General features: G+C 43.9%; 1 protein-coding gene across 1 annotated transcript in view; it reads right to left on the reverse strand.

The window, feature by feature from the left end:
- LOC126484313 (uncharacterized) overlaps positions 1-18,361 on the reverse strand; it is a 73,309-nt gene that overhangs the window by 36,715 nt on the left and 18,233 nt on the right. Inside the window, exon 2 of the mRNA XM_050107750.1 lies at positions 10,194-10,349. Coding sequence (XP_049963707.1) covers positions 10,194-10,349 — 156 coding nt within the window. The remainder of the gene's footprint in view (positions 1-10,193; positions 10,350-18,361) is intronic.

The raw sequence follows: 18,361 nt of genomic DNA on the forward strand, positions 1-18,361 counted from the left end.
GCCCCAGGCTCCACTTCTGGTGGTGCTCTTCCGTCAATTGCTTTAAGTTTCAGCACTGCAACCAGACTTTCCGCGGAACCCAAAAGCTTTGGTTCCCTGCAGGCTGCCCGCCGAGTCATCATAGAAACTGCGAGGCTGTCCCACATAAAATCCGTACGCCTCACGCCCGCGATTCTAGTAACAGTGAACTAAATAAAAAAGAATAGATAATAGTGACATTAGAAAACATGTAGTTACATCTGTTTATAAGAGATGCAGGAAGTGGTGGCCGTGGGCATCCAAGCCACTTCAATAGTATTTCGATTAGAGATGATTAACCGGTACGTGAAGCGTACCGGTTTTATGTCGGATACCCTGTATAAAATATCTCATAAGAAAATGACTTTATCCACAGGCTATTCTGTAAACTTTAGTGTGAAGCACAGGTACACAGCTAGTTTCTGATCTAAGAAAGATGTTTCTTTCTACAACAGCTTTGAAGTAATTGCTCTATTACCCGCGCAAATCTCTAGGCCAAGTTACTATACGGATGATATAGATAGTTATATGTTTATTCTGCACTTTGGATGGCCATTTTCACCTTCTGTACGTGCAGAACATATTGCAACACATTGTCAAAAAATATTGAGTTCAGGTTTCCAAACTCAGGAAAATATAATCTCTCCATCTTACCGTAAAAGGGTGCATTTATACAAATTTTGAAAAAAATATTGATCACACACTGGAACACACTGTTCGACTATTCTATTTTCTAGAATATCGATGGGTCTGACGCCCTTAACTGGTTTCTGGCTGATACTTTTTGTTACTTTAACTTTCTCATAACTTAATATTATTTTGTGCAAGCTATATTATTCCATGAAAACGTGTACATTCACTGAGTTTGACAATAAAATTCTTGTGAGCCACAGGTCCACAGTACAAATGGCATACTTTTTCTACAGCTTCGACATATCCCAGAGGTCAACTTAAAGCTCAGTATCCTCACTTTTCACCTGTGCTTAAAAACACTACATCAGTGGGTATTTTATAAAACCAGTAAGGTTGTTGCTCTCCTTTCTTCTGTAATATATCTCGATTGTCCTCCAGATGTCGTCTCTAATTTCCTGCTAGCACAAATTCTTACAAATTTACTCTATAGTTTTCTCTCTGGCTGCGTAACTGATGGAGAAATCCCAAATAGCTTCGTTAAACAATTTGTTCCCATGTAGTATCATAACAATTGATAATCGCGACAATTTGTCAAGCACTTTTCTCCTGTTTTCATGAGGTGTATTCAGCTCTCAGTTTAAACTGTTCAAAATTAGAACTTTCATTTCAGTCAGTTTTGCATCAATCTTTACTCTTCCAAACATGTCAGATCTTTTTGGTGTGTAAACACAACCATTCCTAAAGTACCGAAAACTCAAGTAATATCAAATGCTTCCTTTGTTTGTATACTGAGGTTCTACTTGCATCTAGATTAAACTTAGCTGAAAATTCTATGATTTTTATCTTCTTTCTTTCCATGTTTAGTAAACTGGATGATTTATTCACCAATACCATCCCCAGTACTGTCAGTGCATATACAGTATAACTGGTTGACTTAATAACAACTCTTAAGTATGTGGGAGGTGAGTTTCTCCCGACGTATACAGAGTTCAAATAACTTATGGGAATGCAGCCAGGAGACCGCCGATATTTCGACAGGAGTATACCGAGCCATTTTCAAGACAAAACTGCGGCAAGTAAGCGCTGTTCAAAGGAATTTAAAACCTCAGTTTTCAGAGAAACTCGGAAAAGATAACATACACACACAGTAAACACTAGCGCCATCATTAACCAAAGACGACCTACGTCAGGAGTTATCGATAATGAAATTAATAACCAATGAGAGAGGTTTTTTGACAAGGGATAGAGTATGGTTTCCTGAAGAATTTAAGCAACAACCACCATACCTATTTATAACGTTATTTGTTAACGACATCGCCTGGCTGCATTCCCGTAAGTTATTTGAACAACTCTTAACTCCTTTATCCTTCAAATATTTGAGCTATATTTGACTTCTTCTAGTCTAAACAAGCATAACATCATCTTTGAATAACTCTTCTGAGAAACTGTATAAGCCTAGACACATTTCCAGTGGTTGAAGGGGTAGGTCACCCTTGAGTGGCTTTCACTTCAACTTTCCTCATCCAATTTAATATTTTCTAAAAACTTGAGGCTTTTCTTCACAAAACGAGACCCTGATGATTTCAGAGTTATGTCTCATTCCAAGGAAGCTTTCAGATGTTCACAATGTTCATCCAGATCCCAGTGTCGATTAATTAATCATCTTCACAACATGTAATATAGAAACCTAAGACATTATCTAAGGTCCTAACGACTTTGATAAACAGTTTGTCAGGCTAAGTGAAGTAAACTTGATATCACTTGCTTCAAAAGCAGAAAGCCTTATATTTATTACGTCCAAATACTAACGCACCTACTGGCACCCCTCCGGCAATTTTAGTCTGGTATTGTACTTACTGCCATGTAATTACAATATGATTTTGTGGCTGATTTGTCCCTATCTGCATAATGGTAATCGTTATTATGGCGTATATTTCTAGTGACACACCGCCAACGTACTTTATCCCTCCAACTACTAACATTCTGTTATATTCCTTATGATTATTTTTTTTCATTCTGTGTGCTTTTTTTAATTCTTTTCCTAACGTTTTTCGTTTTAGGTATAGGATTTGTTTCACGAAGAAAGTCTCCTCTCTTATTTATGTTGCTAAGTCCACATTCTTCTGTTTGCCAGCCTTCTAATTTGTGCCCAGGTATAGCGTTCCAATCCTCCATGAGTATTATATTTTCATTTCCAATTAAGTACTGAGTTACTTTCAGTTCCCATGTATACTTCATCTCATCACTTTGTACTTGCGACGTCAGCAAGTATATTTGAACAGCAATTGTTGGTATCGGTTTCATATGGGCTCTAATAAGACTGAATCGGTCACCGAGTTGTTCACAGTAACTCACTGCTTGTCCTACCTCTTACTCGTAATGAGTCCTATTCCTGTTATAAGATGTCCTGTTTCTGTCGATATCCCCATAGTTAACGGGCACCAGAAATATTTATCTTCGTTCCGTTTCACTACACCTAGAGTCAGCCTTTGCATTTAGCTTTTCAGATATTCTAACTAGCCTATAAGACACAGTCATCCGATGGTCCGCACTCTAGCAGAATGTAAACGTTTCGTTGGCCTGTCAATATTTTTCACCTACGCCCTTGGCAATCCCCTCCCAGAGATTAGAATGGAAAGAGTGATATCTATTGTTACTGGTGAGATCATCATGGCACTTTTCAATTACTGGCCACATTCTCCGTCTTTACTGCAGTGGTTTCGATTGCCTGCTGACCGCTGCTGATTTTTCCGCCGTTAGGAGCGGGGCCTCCCACTCGAAGGACAAGAAGGAGCCCTGAACTTCATCCACACCTTCTTCCACTTTTGCCGATGCTACTGGCGTAATGAAAGTGTCTCTTTATACTGGAAACTTTCGCCTAGCATACCTGATGCTCTGCATTCTGAATCGAAGAAATGGCTGGGATCGAACAAGGCATCCAAGACATCTAGTATGGTGGTCAAAAACGCTACCCCTAGACCCTGGTGACTTCTCAGTGGGTAACAACAGCACCCAACCCAACGAAGCATCCATGAATGATATCTGTCCTGAACATGCCCCCACTACACTCGGGTTACAAAAGTAATGGGATAGCTATACAACCATATACAAATGGCGGTAGTATCGCGTACACAAGGTATAAAAGTGCAGTGCATTGGTGGAGGCATCATATGTACTCAAATGGTTCATTTGAAAAGGTGTCCGACGTGATTACGGCCACACGACGGGAGTTAACGGACTTTTAACACGGAATGATAGTTGGAATTCGGCGCGTGAGACATTCCATTTCGGAAATCATTAGGGAATTCAATAATCCGAGATCCACAATGCAAAGAGTGTGCTGAGAATACCAACTGTCAGGCACTACCTCCAACCACGGACAACGCAGTGGCCGACGGCCTCCACTTAAGGACCGAGAGCAGTGGCGTTTCTGTAGAGTTGTCAGTACTAAAAGACCAGAAACACTGAGGGAAATAACCGCAGAAATTCATGTGGGGCGTACGACGAATGTATCCGTGAGGACAGTGCAGTGAAATAAGGCGTTAATGGACTATAGCAGCAGACGACCGACGCAAGTGCACTTAATAACAGCACGACATCGCCTGCAGCGCCTCCCGGACTCGTGACCATTTCGGTTGGACCCTAGATGGCTGGAAAACCGTGGTCTGGTCAGATGAGTCCCGATTTCAGTCGGTAAGAACTGACGGTAGGGTTCGAGTGTGGTGCAGGCCCCACGAAGCTACGGATCCAAGTTGTCAACAAGACACTGTGCAAGCCGCTGGTGGCTTCGTAATGGTGCAGGCTGTAAGTAGACGGAATAGCCTGGGTCCTATGGTATAACTGAACCGATCTCTGACTCGAAATGGTTATGTTCGGCTACTTTGAGCCCATTTGCAGCCATTCATGGACTTCATGTTCACAAGCAACGATGGAATTTTTATGGATGACCATGCGCCACCTTAGAACATTATGGACAACTCGAGCAAATGATTTGGCCGTCTAGATCGACCGACATGAATCCCATCGAACACTTATGGAACATAATCGACAGGACAGTACATGCACAAAATCCTTCACTTGCATCACTTTCGCAATTATGGACGGCTATAGAGGCAGCATGGCTCTATTCTGCAGAGGACTTTCAACTTCTTGTTGAGTCCATGCCACGTCGAGTTGCCGTCCTGCGCCGGGCATAAGGAGGTCTGACACTATATTAGGAGTTATTTAGTGCCCTTTGTCCCTCAATGTAAGTCTCCAACGAGTTTTAGTAAAAAGACGCAGGTGTTTCCTAATGACTGCAACATTATAAAGGGATAGCCTTGGAAAGGGCATCCCTATTCTATAAACATGGAGCTTTAAAGACTATCACAACTGACCCGAAGATGTTACGGATTGGATTGGACTGATTTGGGGGAGGAGACCAAACTGCGAGGCCATCAGTCTCATCGGACTAGGGTAGGATGGGGAAGGAGGTCGGATGTGACCTATCGAAGGAACCATCCTGGCATTTGCCTGAAGCGATTTAGGGAAATCACGGGAAAACTAAATCAGGATGACGAGCCGCGAGATTGAACCGTCGTCCTCCCGAATGCGAGTCCAGTGTGCTAGATGTTACTGACGGGTACATTGCTATCGATACTATTCGCTCTAGGTAAATCACTTTTTAAAGTCTGTGGTAGTGATTACTTCCCCATTGTAACTGAATTTCATAAAACTCTTACTGCTAGCCTTAGGGTCGTGTTTCACAAAGACATAAGAAGTGAGGACTATGCTGAACTTCAAAAATAATGGGAGAACGAGCGTCTTACTGAAGTCTGTAACACACAGGAGACAGTACCAACCATCTCGATTCTGACGTTGAATTCCAGCGTCATTTGAAAGCATTTTGTGTGCGTAAAGATATGCGACATTTCAAGTGACTGAAATTTGACCACGTCACACACAAGGTGTGTAACTACATCGTTCGTGATTCAGATATAGAATACACACTCCCACCATTATGTGTTAACTGGTGGGGCAAAAATCGTATTTGAAGCATAAAATCTGTGATGAAGGAAATAAATTTAAAGTTAGAGAATGTGTGTCGTACGCTGAGGCCAAAATGTTAGTTTAAACCATCTAATATTCGTAGTTTATGAGGTCGTTTGCAACAGACGTTACTCAGCCCATATTTAAGTACCAAGTTGAACGTTTCAGTTTGCCTGCAACGACCAGTGAAGTAATATTGCGGTACCTGCTCCTCAGAAAAAAGACTTTTACTGCAGAGGTTGATTCACCCTATCAAGAATTCTTTCCCACAAAAAGGAGAAATTGCAAAGGTTAGTAAAGAAGAGTGTAATGTCGTACACACGAAAACTCAAACCCTCTGTGAAGCACAAATTTTGCTAATAGATGACGTCAGCGGAAAAGGAATACGTAGTGCCTCCAATGGCCTTGTAGATCCGCAATTACTCAAACAGAAAGATAAGAAAAATGTCACCATTAAATAATTAACATTCTGTAGTGCAACGTGAATGATTTCGGGCTTCATTTGGTTGGAGTAGCTGAAACTCCTAGCATATGTGTAATTCCCCAGTAGACACATTTCAGGCCTTCGTTACGTCAAAGCTACCAGCTCTAAACAGACGTGCCCTTAGTTATGGAAGAAACAAAGAAGTAGTGACAATGCTCCACTCTGAGTCGCTTGTTCTCACGTGTCACTTCAAGCAGTTACTGTTTCAGTACATACATTACTGCATGCAACAGCGTTCTTACTCTATTTGCTGCACAACAGGCACTAAGCAGTGACACAGAGAGTTGATCAACCGATTTCCCACTTCCCTTCCCACCCCCCTCCCCCTTTCCTCCCTTCGAGAGATTTCAGTCCACATATCGTTCGTTGCTTAGGGCTGTAGCTCCACCTGCTCCTAAGGATCAGGCGATTATGGCCATCATAACGTAAGAGAATTTAGTAAGGCGGCGCGGGTCTCCCGCGTCGCTCCCCTACGCTCTGTAAAGAACTCATCATCATCAATATTGAAGAATGACACATTTTAGCACTGTAACAGTATCATTCCCTGCCATTTAGACCACAATATCCCTCCTGATGTAGGAGATACTGCTCGGTGGCCAGTGGCAGACATCACTCCAATTAAAAGTTCGCTGTTTTTGTCCACCAGATCCAAAAAGTGGAGGCAGATATAAAACCGTCAAATGGGGTAATCAGCATGATATACTGGTTTCTGTTTTTCAGTTGACTGTCCTTGAAACTGCGTGCAAGACTGAAGTCATCCACTCTACAGTTGATTTGTTCATACCAAAATCTTTGGGTCACTGCAGAAAACATCTTTCTCACTATGGAACGACAAATGTGGATGTGCTGTAAGGAACACAGTGCAAGTTTCTGAAGTCTGTGTAGCGTTCAACATGCGCCGCTGTAGTATGGGAATCCGTAAGGAGGCTGTACTTAAAATATAAGTCATGGCCATTAACTTCCATGTCAGTCAACCCTTAAACTGACTCCGCAGAAGATATCCCAGATCGTGCCTCAGTATTTTCGCGACGTGACTTGATCTGTGACTCCAGTTCAGGATCTTCAGGCCTGTTGAGAGGCCAATACGAAAAGCAGAATCTACGTTACCAATCGTCTAACGCGGGGCTAAATCCCAGTGGTAGGTTGCCTATCAAACGGCTTCCAGGGACAAGAAAAATTTGATTTTTCAGTCATTCATACAGTTATTCCCCAAATTTAAAACTTTAAAATACTGTCATAATCTACTATCTAAGAGCTACATTCTTATGTTAAGGATTTAACAATAAGTCAAGTATTACAGTTAGAACTTGTGTATATTTCCTGAGGCAGCGTTTAACTCGTGACGCGCATATTACCCAGACCACACTGAGGTGACAAAAGTCATGGGAGACTTCCTAATATCGAGACGAACCTCCTTTTGACCGGTGTAGTGCAACAACTCGACATGGCATGGACTCAACAAATCGTTGGAAATCCCCTACATAAATACTGAGACATGCTGCCCCTATAGCCATCCATAATGGTGAAGCTGTTGCCGGTGCAGGATTTTGTGCACGAACTGACCTCCCAATTATGTCCCGTAAATGTTCGATGGGATTCATGTCGCGCAATCTCGATGGCCAAATCATTGTCTCGAATTGTCCAGAATGTTCTTCAAACCAGTCGAGAATGATTGTGGCCCGGTGACATGGCGCATTGTCATCCATAACAATTCAATTACTGTTTGGGAACGTGACGTCCATTACGTACACACACGGCTCACACCGTTATTGAATTTCCTAAAGATTTACGAAATGTAGCGTCTCATGCGTCTAGCTGCAACCTTTATTCCGCGTTAAAGGTCTGTTAATGCCCGTCGAGTGGCCATAATCACGTCGGACGCCTTTTCAAATGAAACACCTGGGTGCAAATGCCAGCTGCACCAACGCACTGCCCTTTTATACCTCGTGTACGCGATACTACTGCCATCTGTATATGTGTATATCGCTCTCCCATTACTTTCGTCACCTCAGTTTGTATACATCCAGTATTTGAGAATGACAGCGCTCGCGGCTTCCAACAAACTTCAAAAATGATTTCAAACCTTAACGATATTCTTTCTCGCTGGTAACCCATCCCCCCCCCCCCTACCGTTAATCGATGGATGGAAAACGTCATGTTAATATGTTTAGCACATTGACACTGTTCGGATGTATTACAAAAGATGCTGTAGTAAGCGTATATTCTTCCCTTTGGTTGCGAGTTAGATTTAATGTGCATTAACTATATCATTATATAGGAAAGTAGACACTTAGATACCGAAGCTATTCTGGGATAGTAATAGATTCAGCTAAACGCTATTGGAAATTATGTACATAAAGACAACCTAAACCAAATTCAGTTAGTTTCAACAGTGTTCCCAGTCTAAAGGAATTTTTGTACTAGATTTCATCTAGACTTCACTTGAAGAATCAGATGTGCCTGAACATTACATTACTTTTATAATGACATAAGTGTACACATACATTCTGATTAGCGATCTTCGTCATAGACAATGAATTTAATGCGTGTATATTAAGAAAATTAAGATGGTTGTCCTCTCTAATCTATGCATGGTTTGTACTTAAAACCATCGAAACAACGGGTGACGTGTTGTAATAAAAAAAATCGTCAAAACATCATTCTCTTTCGATAATAAAATTACCAGGATACTATAATCAGTGAAACCCCCTCCATATACTGCGAGGAAATACGTCAGAAATACTCTGTGTTAATTTTAATCATAACATAGTTAATTATATCCTCAAATATCGATGTAGTTTTGGATATAATAAAGTTTTAGCTCGATTACTATTAGGTATACACAGAGATCCTAAAACAAATGTCTTCTGGCTTTTGACAGTGCATTTCCTTAAAATTGCAAGAAGTTTTGTAAAAATTTTATAATATGTTATTTCACAAAAAATGTTTTTTAAAGATAATGTCGAAACTGTTATGTTCTCTGACTTGGCTTATATACGTTGTAAATATTTAGTGGATTTTATTTTACATAAAACAATTATATGGAATAGTATATTCATTTGTGCAGTGGAAAACGGTATTATCGAGTCATACCAATATGGTGCCATCTGTTGCCCCTATGTAACAGAATGTTTGCACTGTTTCTCAAGCAGTGGTCAGCTGTTGATATGCATCAGCACTCATAGTCAGCGCATTAGCATAATCTTTGTACATAGTCTTATGTTAGAGATGCCAATTTCCATTTAATTTCGTGATACAAACATATACATGGTGTAACACAGCTTACAGTACTGAGGAAAACAATTATGTAACATTTTAATCCATAAGGTATGTTATTGTTTCATACATTGTAGTAAATGGAAATGTTTGTGAACATTGTTTTATCATGCTGGTTAACTGTTCACCTTGTCAATTTCGGTTCTACACTATTGTATGTCCGAAGATGGCAACATAGACTAGTCTAAACCGGTTATCTATATCTAAAAAATGCTTTACTAGCGATCTTGGCGCTTGGAAGTATCTTCAGAGTCTACACCATTGTAGATCGCCCCCAATACTGATGTAACGTCTGGAATATATAAAGGTGTCGCAAGTACTTGACATCAAAGGCTTGAAAGTGATTATTGCATACCACAGTTGTGTTTCTGAATCTGAAAGTAATGTATTCAAGCAATAATTTTTAAAATTGTTTTAGGATGAAAATTATCAGTTGCAATCAAGTAGCATTTTCATAGGCACATTGATTTATCCTCAAGACGAATTTAGACTAGTGATATACTATCGTCAGATTACATAAAAAGTTATATTTTTAATAAATACTTGCGAGTCGAGTGTCCCCATTTTGAATAGCTTTCTTTGACGTACAGAAAAAGACAGAAAGGTTGAATTTGCAGTAGTCACCGGTTCTATACACTCTTAAATAGTACGACTTATTTTATAATTCACAGATGACCGAAGCAAAAACTATTACTAGAATAAATTAATGAGGAAATAGTTCTAGTGTTTGATTTTATTTCAAAAACTTACTCACCCGCAAATCTTCAACTTCCTCAGCAATCGTAATGGTGGCGTCAACCTTCATTTTGTAAGGTCCAGTCTTAGTTAGCTGCACATCTTGCAGTGTCATAGTAGTTTCTGGCCGGTCCTCACATTGCTCGTAACCTTGTAGTTTTATAGTGATTTCTCCCTGAGAAAACAATCGGATTTTTATTGATATTCAGTATGATATAACTACTGAAGAAGCAGACACCAGATCTATGTACTAAAAAGAATAAAAATTCCTACAAATTATATTGCGAAATTGATGTAATATACATGTCACGGAATATTTCTAACTGAACTATATGTTAATATCGTTTCTACTTCTGTTCATCGTTGTAGCAGGGAAAGAATCACGTCTTATTTGCCTCTGTGGAAGAAGTTATTAATGTAATCGTATATTTGGAATCTATAAAACGGGTGTAATGTATCATACTGCAGGTTAATTTTAGATCCCGTCCTGACAAACGTTTTTAAAACTTCTTAGGGGCATTTTAGTGAGGTAGTAGAGTGTTTCCTTTCAGTGTCTGCTATGCCAAATTTTAAAGGTCTTCTGTGCAATTATCCCACATATTAAACAATTAGATTATTTTTATATTCTCACATAAAATGTTTGTGCCTTATTGGTCCAACTGGTCCATCATGATATGAATCATTCACATGAAAGAATCCTCTAGTCTCTGCCCATTTAGATTGCATACGTATGTAATTATTGAATTTTCTGACCTGTATAACAAGTGTAGTGAAATAAGTTTACACTATTATTTAAATCTGACAAAGTGGTATTGTGGTAGTGACTGCAGTATCTGAAAGCCTCATTCTACTGACAACTGTGATATATAGTATATTGGTTTCTCTACCCCGTGAATGCTGTGGTGCTGTGGACTAAATTCTGGGGAATCTGTCCTTCAGGAACTAACTTGTATCAGAGTTAATTTCATTTTTTATGCAGCATGGAAAGAAGTAATACGTTAACATATTGTAAAAATTTCTCAAGTGAGTTTCTCAGTAATAAATTAAAGTTTGTCGTAATGTAGATCACACTGATAATCAGTTCATTACCGGTGTCTATTCAAAAACATCAACTCATGCCTGTTGAAAAGTCAGCCATATCAATCGTAAATTTCCTCTGAAATTGCGAGGTAAGCATCGACGTTCATTGTTTTGTCTTTGTTAGTTGTACTTCTTGGACTGTGCCTGTTCACTCAAAAAACTGTTTGTTCTTCTATCCTAGTCTTTCCTACACAACGCTATACTCATAAAATACTACACTCCTGGAAATTGAAATAAGAACACCGTGAATTCATTGTCCCAGGAAGGGGAAACTTCATTGACACATTCCTGGGGTCAGATACATCACATGATCACACTGACAGAACCACAGGCACATAGACACAGGCAACAGAGCATGCACAATGTCGGCACTAGTACAGTGTATATCCACCTTTCGCAGCAATGCAGGCTGCTATTCTCCCATGGAGACGATCGTAGAGATGCTGGATGTAGTCCAGTGGAACGGCTTGCCATGCCATTTCCACCTGGCGCCTCAGTTGGACCAGCGTTCGTGCTGGACGTGCAGACCGCGTGAGACGACGCTTCATCCAGTCCCAAACATGCTCAATGGGGGACAGATCCGGAGATCTTGCTGGCCAGGTTAGTTGACTTACACCTTCTAGAGCACGTTGGGTGGCACGGGATGCATGCGGACGTGCATTGTCCTGTTGGAACAGCAAGTTCCCTTGCCGGTCTAGGAATGGTAGAACGATGGGTTCGATGACGGTTTGGATGTACCGTGCACTATTCAGTGTCCCCTCGACGATCACCAGTGGTGTACGGCCAGTGTAGGAGATCGCTCCCCACACCATGATGCCGGGTGTTGGCCCTGTGTGCATCGGCCGTATGCAGTCCTGATTGTGGCGCTCACCTGCACGGCGCCAAACACGCATACGACCATCATTGGCACCAAGGCAGAAGCGACTCTCATCGCTGAAGACGACACGTCTCCATTCGTCCCTCCATTCACGCCTGTCGCGACACCACTGGAGGCGGGCTGCACGATGTTGGGGCGTGAGCGGAAGACGGCCTAATGGTGTGCGGGATCGTAGCCCAGCTTCATGGAGACGGTTGCGAATGGTCCTCGCCGATACCCCAGGAGCAACAGTGTCCCTAATTTGCTGGGAAGTGGCGGTGCGGTCCCCTACGGCACTGCGTAGGATCCTACGGTCTTGGCGTGCATCCGTGCGTAGCTGCGGTCCGGTCCCAGGTCGACGGGCACGTGCACCTTCCGCCGACCACTGGCGACAACATCGATGTACTGTGGAAACCTCACGCCCCACGTGTTGAGCAATTCGGCGGTACGTCCACCCGGCCTCCCGCATGCCCACTATACGCCCTCGCTCAAAGTCCGTCAACTGCACATACGGTTCACATCCATGCTGTCGCGGCATGCTACCAGTGTTAAAGACTGCGATGGAGCTCCGTATGCCACGGCAAACTGGCTGACACTGGCGGCGGCGGTGCACAAATGCTGCGCAGCTAGCGCCATTCGACGGCCAACACCGCGGTTCCTGGTGTGTCCGCTGTGCCGTGCGTGTGATCATTGCTTGTACAGCCCTCTCGCAGTGTCCGGAGCAAGTATGGTGGGTCTGACACACCGGTGTCAATGTGTTCTTTTTTCCATTTCCAGGAGTGTAGATGTACCGCTATACTGTTTTCCACTAGGCTCACTGCAGTGTTGCTGCTGTTTTCTGTCAGTTTTTCTGTAGCTTGCCGGAATTCGAATCAATGCATGTGTTAGCACTTTCCAATCGTGCAGTTGATACACAAAACATCTGTATAATGAAAGATATGTTGTTGTTATTGTCGTTGTTGCTGCTGCTGTCGTTGTTATGGTGGTAGTCTTCAGTCTGAAGACTGATTTGATGCAGCTCTCCATGCTGGTCTATCCTTTGCAAGCCACTTCACTCCGAGTAAGCACTGCAACCTATATCTTTTGAACCTGCACACCGTATTCAATACTTGGTCCCCCTCTACAAAATTTACCCCACACTTCCCTCCAGTACGAAACTGGTAATTCTTTTATGTCTCAAAATGTGTCTTATCAACCTACCCCTTCTTTTAGTCAAGTTGTACCTTAAATTTCTTTTCTCATTTCAGTACCTCCTCATTAGCTATTTGATCTACCCATCAATCTTCAACATTCTTCTGTAGCGCCACATTTTCGAAGGTTCTATTCTCTTCTTGTCTAAACTGCTTATCATCCACATTTCTCTTCCATACAAATCTACATTCCAGACGAATATTTTCAGAGAAGATTCCCTAACACTTCAATTTATATTAGATGACAACAAAAACGTCGTTTCCAAAAACGCTTTTCTTGCTATTGCTGGTCTAGATTTTATATTCTCTCTACTTCGGTCACCATCAGCTAGTTTACTGCCCAAATATCAAAATTTATATATTACTTTTAGTCCATCTTTTCCTAATCAATTCCCTCAGCATCGCCATATTTAATTTGACTACATTCATTACCCTTGTCTTGCATTTATTGATGTTCATCTTATATCTTCCTTTCAAGACACTGTCCACTCCATTCAACTGCTCTTCCAAGTCCTTTGCTCTTCCTGACAGAATTAAAATACAATCGGCAAGCCTCAAAGTTTTTGTTTCTTCTCCCTGAACTGTAAACTAATTATAGCGCCACTACCTAGTATTTGAGTAAAACGTATAAGTCTTCAGCAAAAGTAATGTGATGTAGTGTGGAAGCTGCCGTAGGGTGTTGTGTTAATAGCTGCAACCCGGTAGCTGCCACTGTGGCGACATGTCGGTCATAATAACAGGCACATAAATGGATTGCAAAGCCTAGACAGCCGAAAGCAGTAGTAAATCGTAGGATGCAGCGATAACCTGTAACCAGCAGGGCAATGTCACCACAGCAGAGAAGGTCTCTTGTGACATACGAAACGACAAGGTGACGGGTTCAGTGAAACAATGCGCGCCAGAGACATATGAATAAGGCTGGGTTGTGAGGCAGGGATCAATTTTCGCTGCTGGAAACCAGTAGCACTACAACGACGCCACAGATATGTCGGACAGCGAAATGACTGGGCACTGCTGTCAGCAGCCATGGGTTTGACATCATGCTGTGCCTGCCGCCAGCAGCACTTCCTTCATGAGACATGGTGCCATGGCACTACCGACGTCCCTCTGTGTCTGACGTCACCAACGCCGAGTTCCTAGCGGGATTCAGCACCACAGCGCCAGCAGCCGTCCAATTCAACATCAGCAGGTTGAAGCCCATCCTCGGCAGATTCCACTTGCGCCACTGTGGCCGCTTACCGAACCGAGAAGCCATTCCTCTTGTATGACATCGGAGCACAACACATAGCACTGTTGATGTTAATGGCCGCAGTCTCCAGCCTCAGCAACGTAGGGCGCCAGCTCAGCAGCTATGGGTGGGAGCTACCCCCTGTTCATCAACATCAGCCAGGGACAATAGGGAGAGATGCATCTGCCTCACTGCATCATGTACTGAAGTCAATAAACTATAAATAACTTTAACTCCATCTGAACAGGCCTCAAAAGCCCCAGTGGTATCGACCGAACGTTGTGTCGTCCTCAGCCGATAGGCATCACTGAATGCTGATATGGAGCGGCGCGTGGTTAGCACACTGCTCTCCCAGCTGTTGTCAGTTATCGTGACCAGAACCGCTACTTCACAACCAGTTAGCTCCTCAATTGGCCTCACAAGGACTAAGTGCATCTTGATTGCCAACAGCGCTTGGCAGACCCAGAGGTTCACCCATCCAAGTGCTACCAGTGTCCAAGAGTGCTTAACTTCGTTGATCTGACAGGAATCAGTCTTACCACTGCAGCAAGGACATTGCCGCTGAAGTCAATAAAAGTCATTGCTTACTGTCAACAGTGTTTCCACTGGGGACTTTGGCCACACCACTTACCCCGTATCGTTCAGAGTGGGGTCAGTCACTCGTCAGTGGTGTCAGGAGTGCTGACGTCACTATAATCAGCAGTGGAGGGTGCGATATTCCCACAGCGTGACGTCTGAGTGAGAGTCTGCAATGCCTTCATTTGGGATGAGTGAGGCTATTTTTTGTTCTTGTGTGGTGATATTCATGGCATCCAATTTTAGCGGTCGTGATTATATGAGGGTTACCTTTATGAAACTAAAGAAACCAGTTGACTTATCGCAGTTTAAGGCAAATTCTAGAGTTGAGTAGTTACTACTCATGCATTGCACGCAGTACAGTTTGCTTGGACATTCTGCCCTTGTGCAGTCTTTGTAGCAGTTGTCTGCTTTCATGTTTTGGATACATGGCCAGGCAATGTAGAGAGTCCTGTGGCTCTTGATTAGGTAGAAGAAGTAGATTGGCAAAATGCTCCTCGACTACCTGTTTTATCTGGGTTAATAGCAAATTATGGGTTGGTGGTGTTTTGAGGTATTAATTTTGAATCGTAAAGATGAGTAAGGAAGAAGCAGTGACAAAATGTGCCACTAGTGAGGATGCTATACAGTCGTTGGTGAATCAAGTGGCTCAGTTAAGGGGAGATAAAGTGGTCACATACAATAAGATGGTAGAGAAAGATCAGGAAATAGAGATGTGGAGGTCACAGGCTCTAGGAGTGGATCTCGCTTTTGATGACCGTATTTCACCCTTCTCTCGTAGAGGATGTGTTGGCATTTGTGGAGGATCTCAGGGGCTTGGTCGTATGAACAGTTATTAAAGATACACTTAACAGGGGAAGAAAAGTCGTTCTCGTTGTTTACAGAGATGCTACGCAATGCGCAGACTTTTAATAAACTCAGACAAGATCTACATCAAAGGTATAAGAAGTAGAATAGTGCACAGTTTCTCTATCAGTAACTGGTAATCGCTTCCAAGAGGCATGACGAGGCGGTTGAGGATTTTGCCGATAGGATTAGGATACTAATCGTACATACTTACGAGTTGAAGTAGAGTGAGGAGGTGAATAAAGTATTGTTGCAATAAGACAAGCAACGTGGCTGAGAGATTTGGCACTGTCAATGTCTAGGACGGTGTGCCTGAAATGCTTGAGGAAGTTGCAAGGAGTATTAGCACCGGAATTACAGCTAATAGTAGAGTCAAGCAGCGAGAACTTTCTGTTCTACTAACATGGTGCCACAGTGGCTGTAGCCCGGGTTCCCAGGTTCGATTCCCGGCGGGGTCAGGGATTTTTCTCTGCCTCGTGATTGCTGGGTGTTGTGTGCTGTCCTTGGGTTAGTTAGGTTTAAGTAGTTCTAAGTTCTAGGGGACTGATGACCATAGATGTTAAGTCCCATAGTGCTCAGTGCCATTTGAACCGTGGCTGTAACGACAGATAGTGCACGATTGTATGTCTCAGTGAAGAGGTGGCTGAAAAGCATGCGGTGCTTAGTGTTACAGTGCAAACATATCTGGTGAAGTTGGCAACAGTTGGGAAATTCGTGCTCGTGGGAGGGTAACGAGTGGTACTATTAGCGAAAGACAGGGATCGACATGTAGTGGTGACTGAGGGTGAGCTCCAGAAATGACAGAGCAGAGTAGTCTCCAAATGCCGACCCACGAGATTGTGGGTCCCATTAATCAATGGGACTATGTGTGAAATTATGGGACCTACGTTTCAGTCACCAGCTACTATGATGGGTATTACTGTGTTGAATGTAACACAACCCTGCTGTATGGGCCACTCGAACCTCTAGAGATGCTGCCCAAAGAAACCTTACCTTCCTTAATGACACCTGGGAACTAAGCCTGGACTGTTCGTTAAACACAAGGGGGCAGATCACCACGCAGCAGTTATTGCAGCATTTGGAACAGTATCGGGCCGTAAGTCGTCAGGTGGCCGTGAGCTTGTGTGCAGCAGTTCCGAGAGCTTTGATGATTTTGATTTTGCTCTGCCTAGCTCTTATATATCTGAAACGGACCGCGAACGGAGCGCCCGACACGGGACGGGGCTCAGACAGCTGCCACAACTGCAGATGGTGGACGAGGCGGGCGCGGACGTCCGTGGGAGCACCAGGGAAGCGCCAAAACCTCAGGAGCAGCACCAGGCGGACGCGGACCGCGAACGGAACGCCCGACACAGAACGGGCCTCAGACTCACTTACTCACTCACTCTTCTACCTTACGGGTCTGCCCTGACCCGTGCAGAGCAGGCTAAGCAGTCTACTGCTATTCCTGCGTAAACCTTACGTTTCGGAAGTACTGCCTCTCTTCATGGATTGGCCTCTAGGTTTTCCTGGATGTAGATGTCCTGTCTCTGTTGCGGAAGTTTTCACTTCCGCAGCAGGTCAGGCCAACGTGTTGCTGGCCTGTAATGTGCAGGGTGGCCCAGATCCCTGATGAGCCGGTTTTCGGACCGTTCGGTCCGCTCATAGAAGGCCCGCGCCGATTGCTTGAAGCAGTCGCGGAGGAGGGGGATTCCGGTCTGCTCGTGTAGCCGAGCGGTCGAGTATAACCTCGGCAGGCGCAGAGCGAGCTTGAGCGCCCTGTTCTGTACCCTCTGCAGCTTGCTGATGTGTGTTTCGGCCGCGTTGCCCCACACCACGGCCGCATATTCCAGCACTGGACGAACCAGCACCAGGTACAGCGTGATGCCGTGGTGGGGAGGCAAGGCAGACGACGGTTTGAGCAGAGGGTACAGAACGCTTAGGCGCCCTATTGCTCTGCCCCTAACGTCCTCGATGTGCGGCATCCATGTCAGCTTGTGGTCCAATGTGACACCCAGGTAGCGGCCAGTCTTGCTCCATGGGATGGGGCTGCCCATGATGGTGACTGGCGGAAGATCGGGCGGCAGTGGTCGTCTCGTGAACACCACTGCCTGGCTCTTCGCCGCGTTTTGCTTGAGGCGCCACTTGGTCTACCAGGCGCATAGGGCCTCGCAACCTCGTTGGAGAAGACGTCGCATCTCGACCGCCTTCATGCTCCGCACGAACAGCGCAGTGTCGTCGGCGTATAGCGCCAACTTCACCGGCGTCACGCGCGGAGCGTCGGCGGTGTATAGGGAGTACAATAGGGGCCCAAGGACGGACCCCTGCGGCACTCCAGCAAGGATGTGTCGATGGGTGGATGTCCCGTCGTCCAGCCTGACATGGAAGGACCGCTCGGCTAGGTATGAACGGAGGAGGACTCCGTGCGACGT

This window comes from Schistocerca serialis, chromosome 6 (genome assembly GCF_023864345.2).
Source record: "Schistocerca serialis cubense isolate TAMUIC-IGC-003099 chromosome 6, iqSchSeri2.2, whole genome shotgun sequence".
NCBI classification, from domain to species: Eukaryota; Metazoa; Arthropoda; class Insecta; order Orthoptera; family Acrididae; genus Schistocerca; species Schistocerca serialis.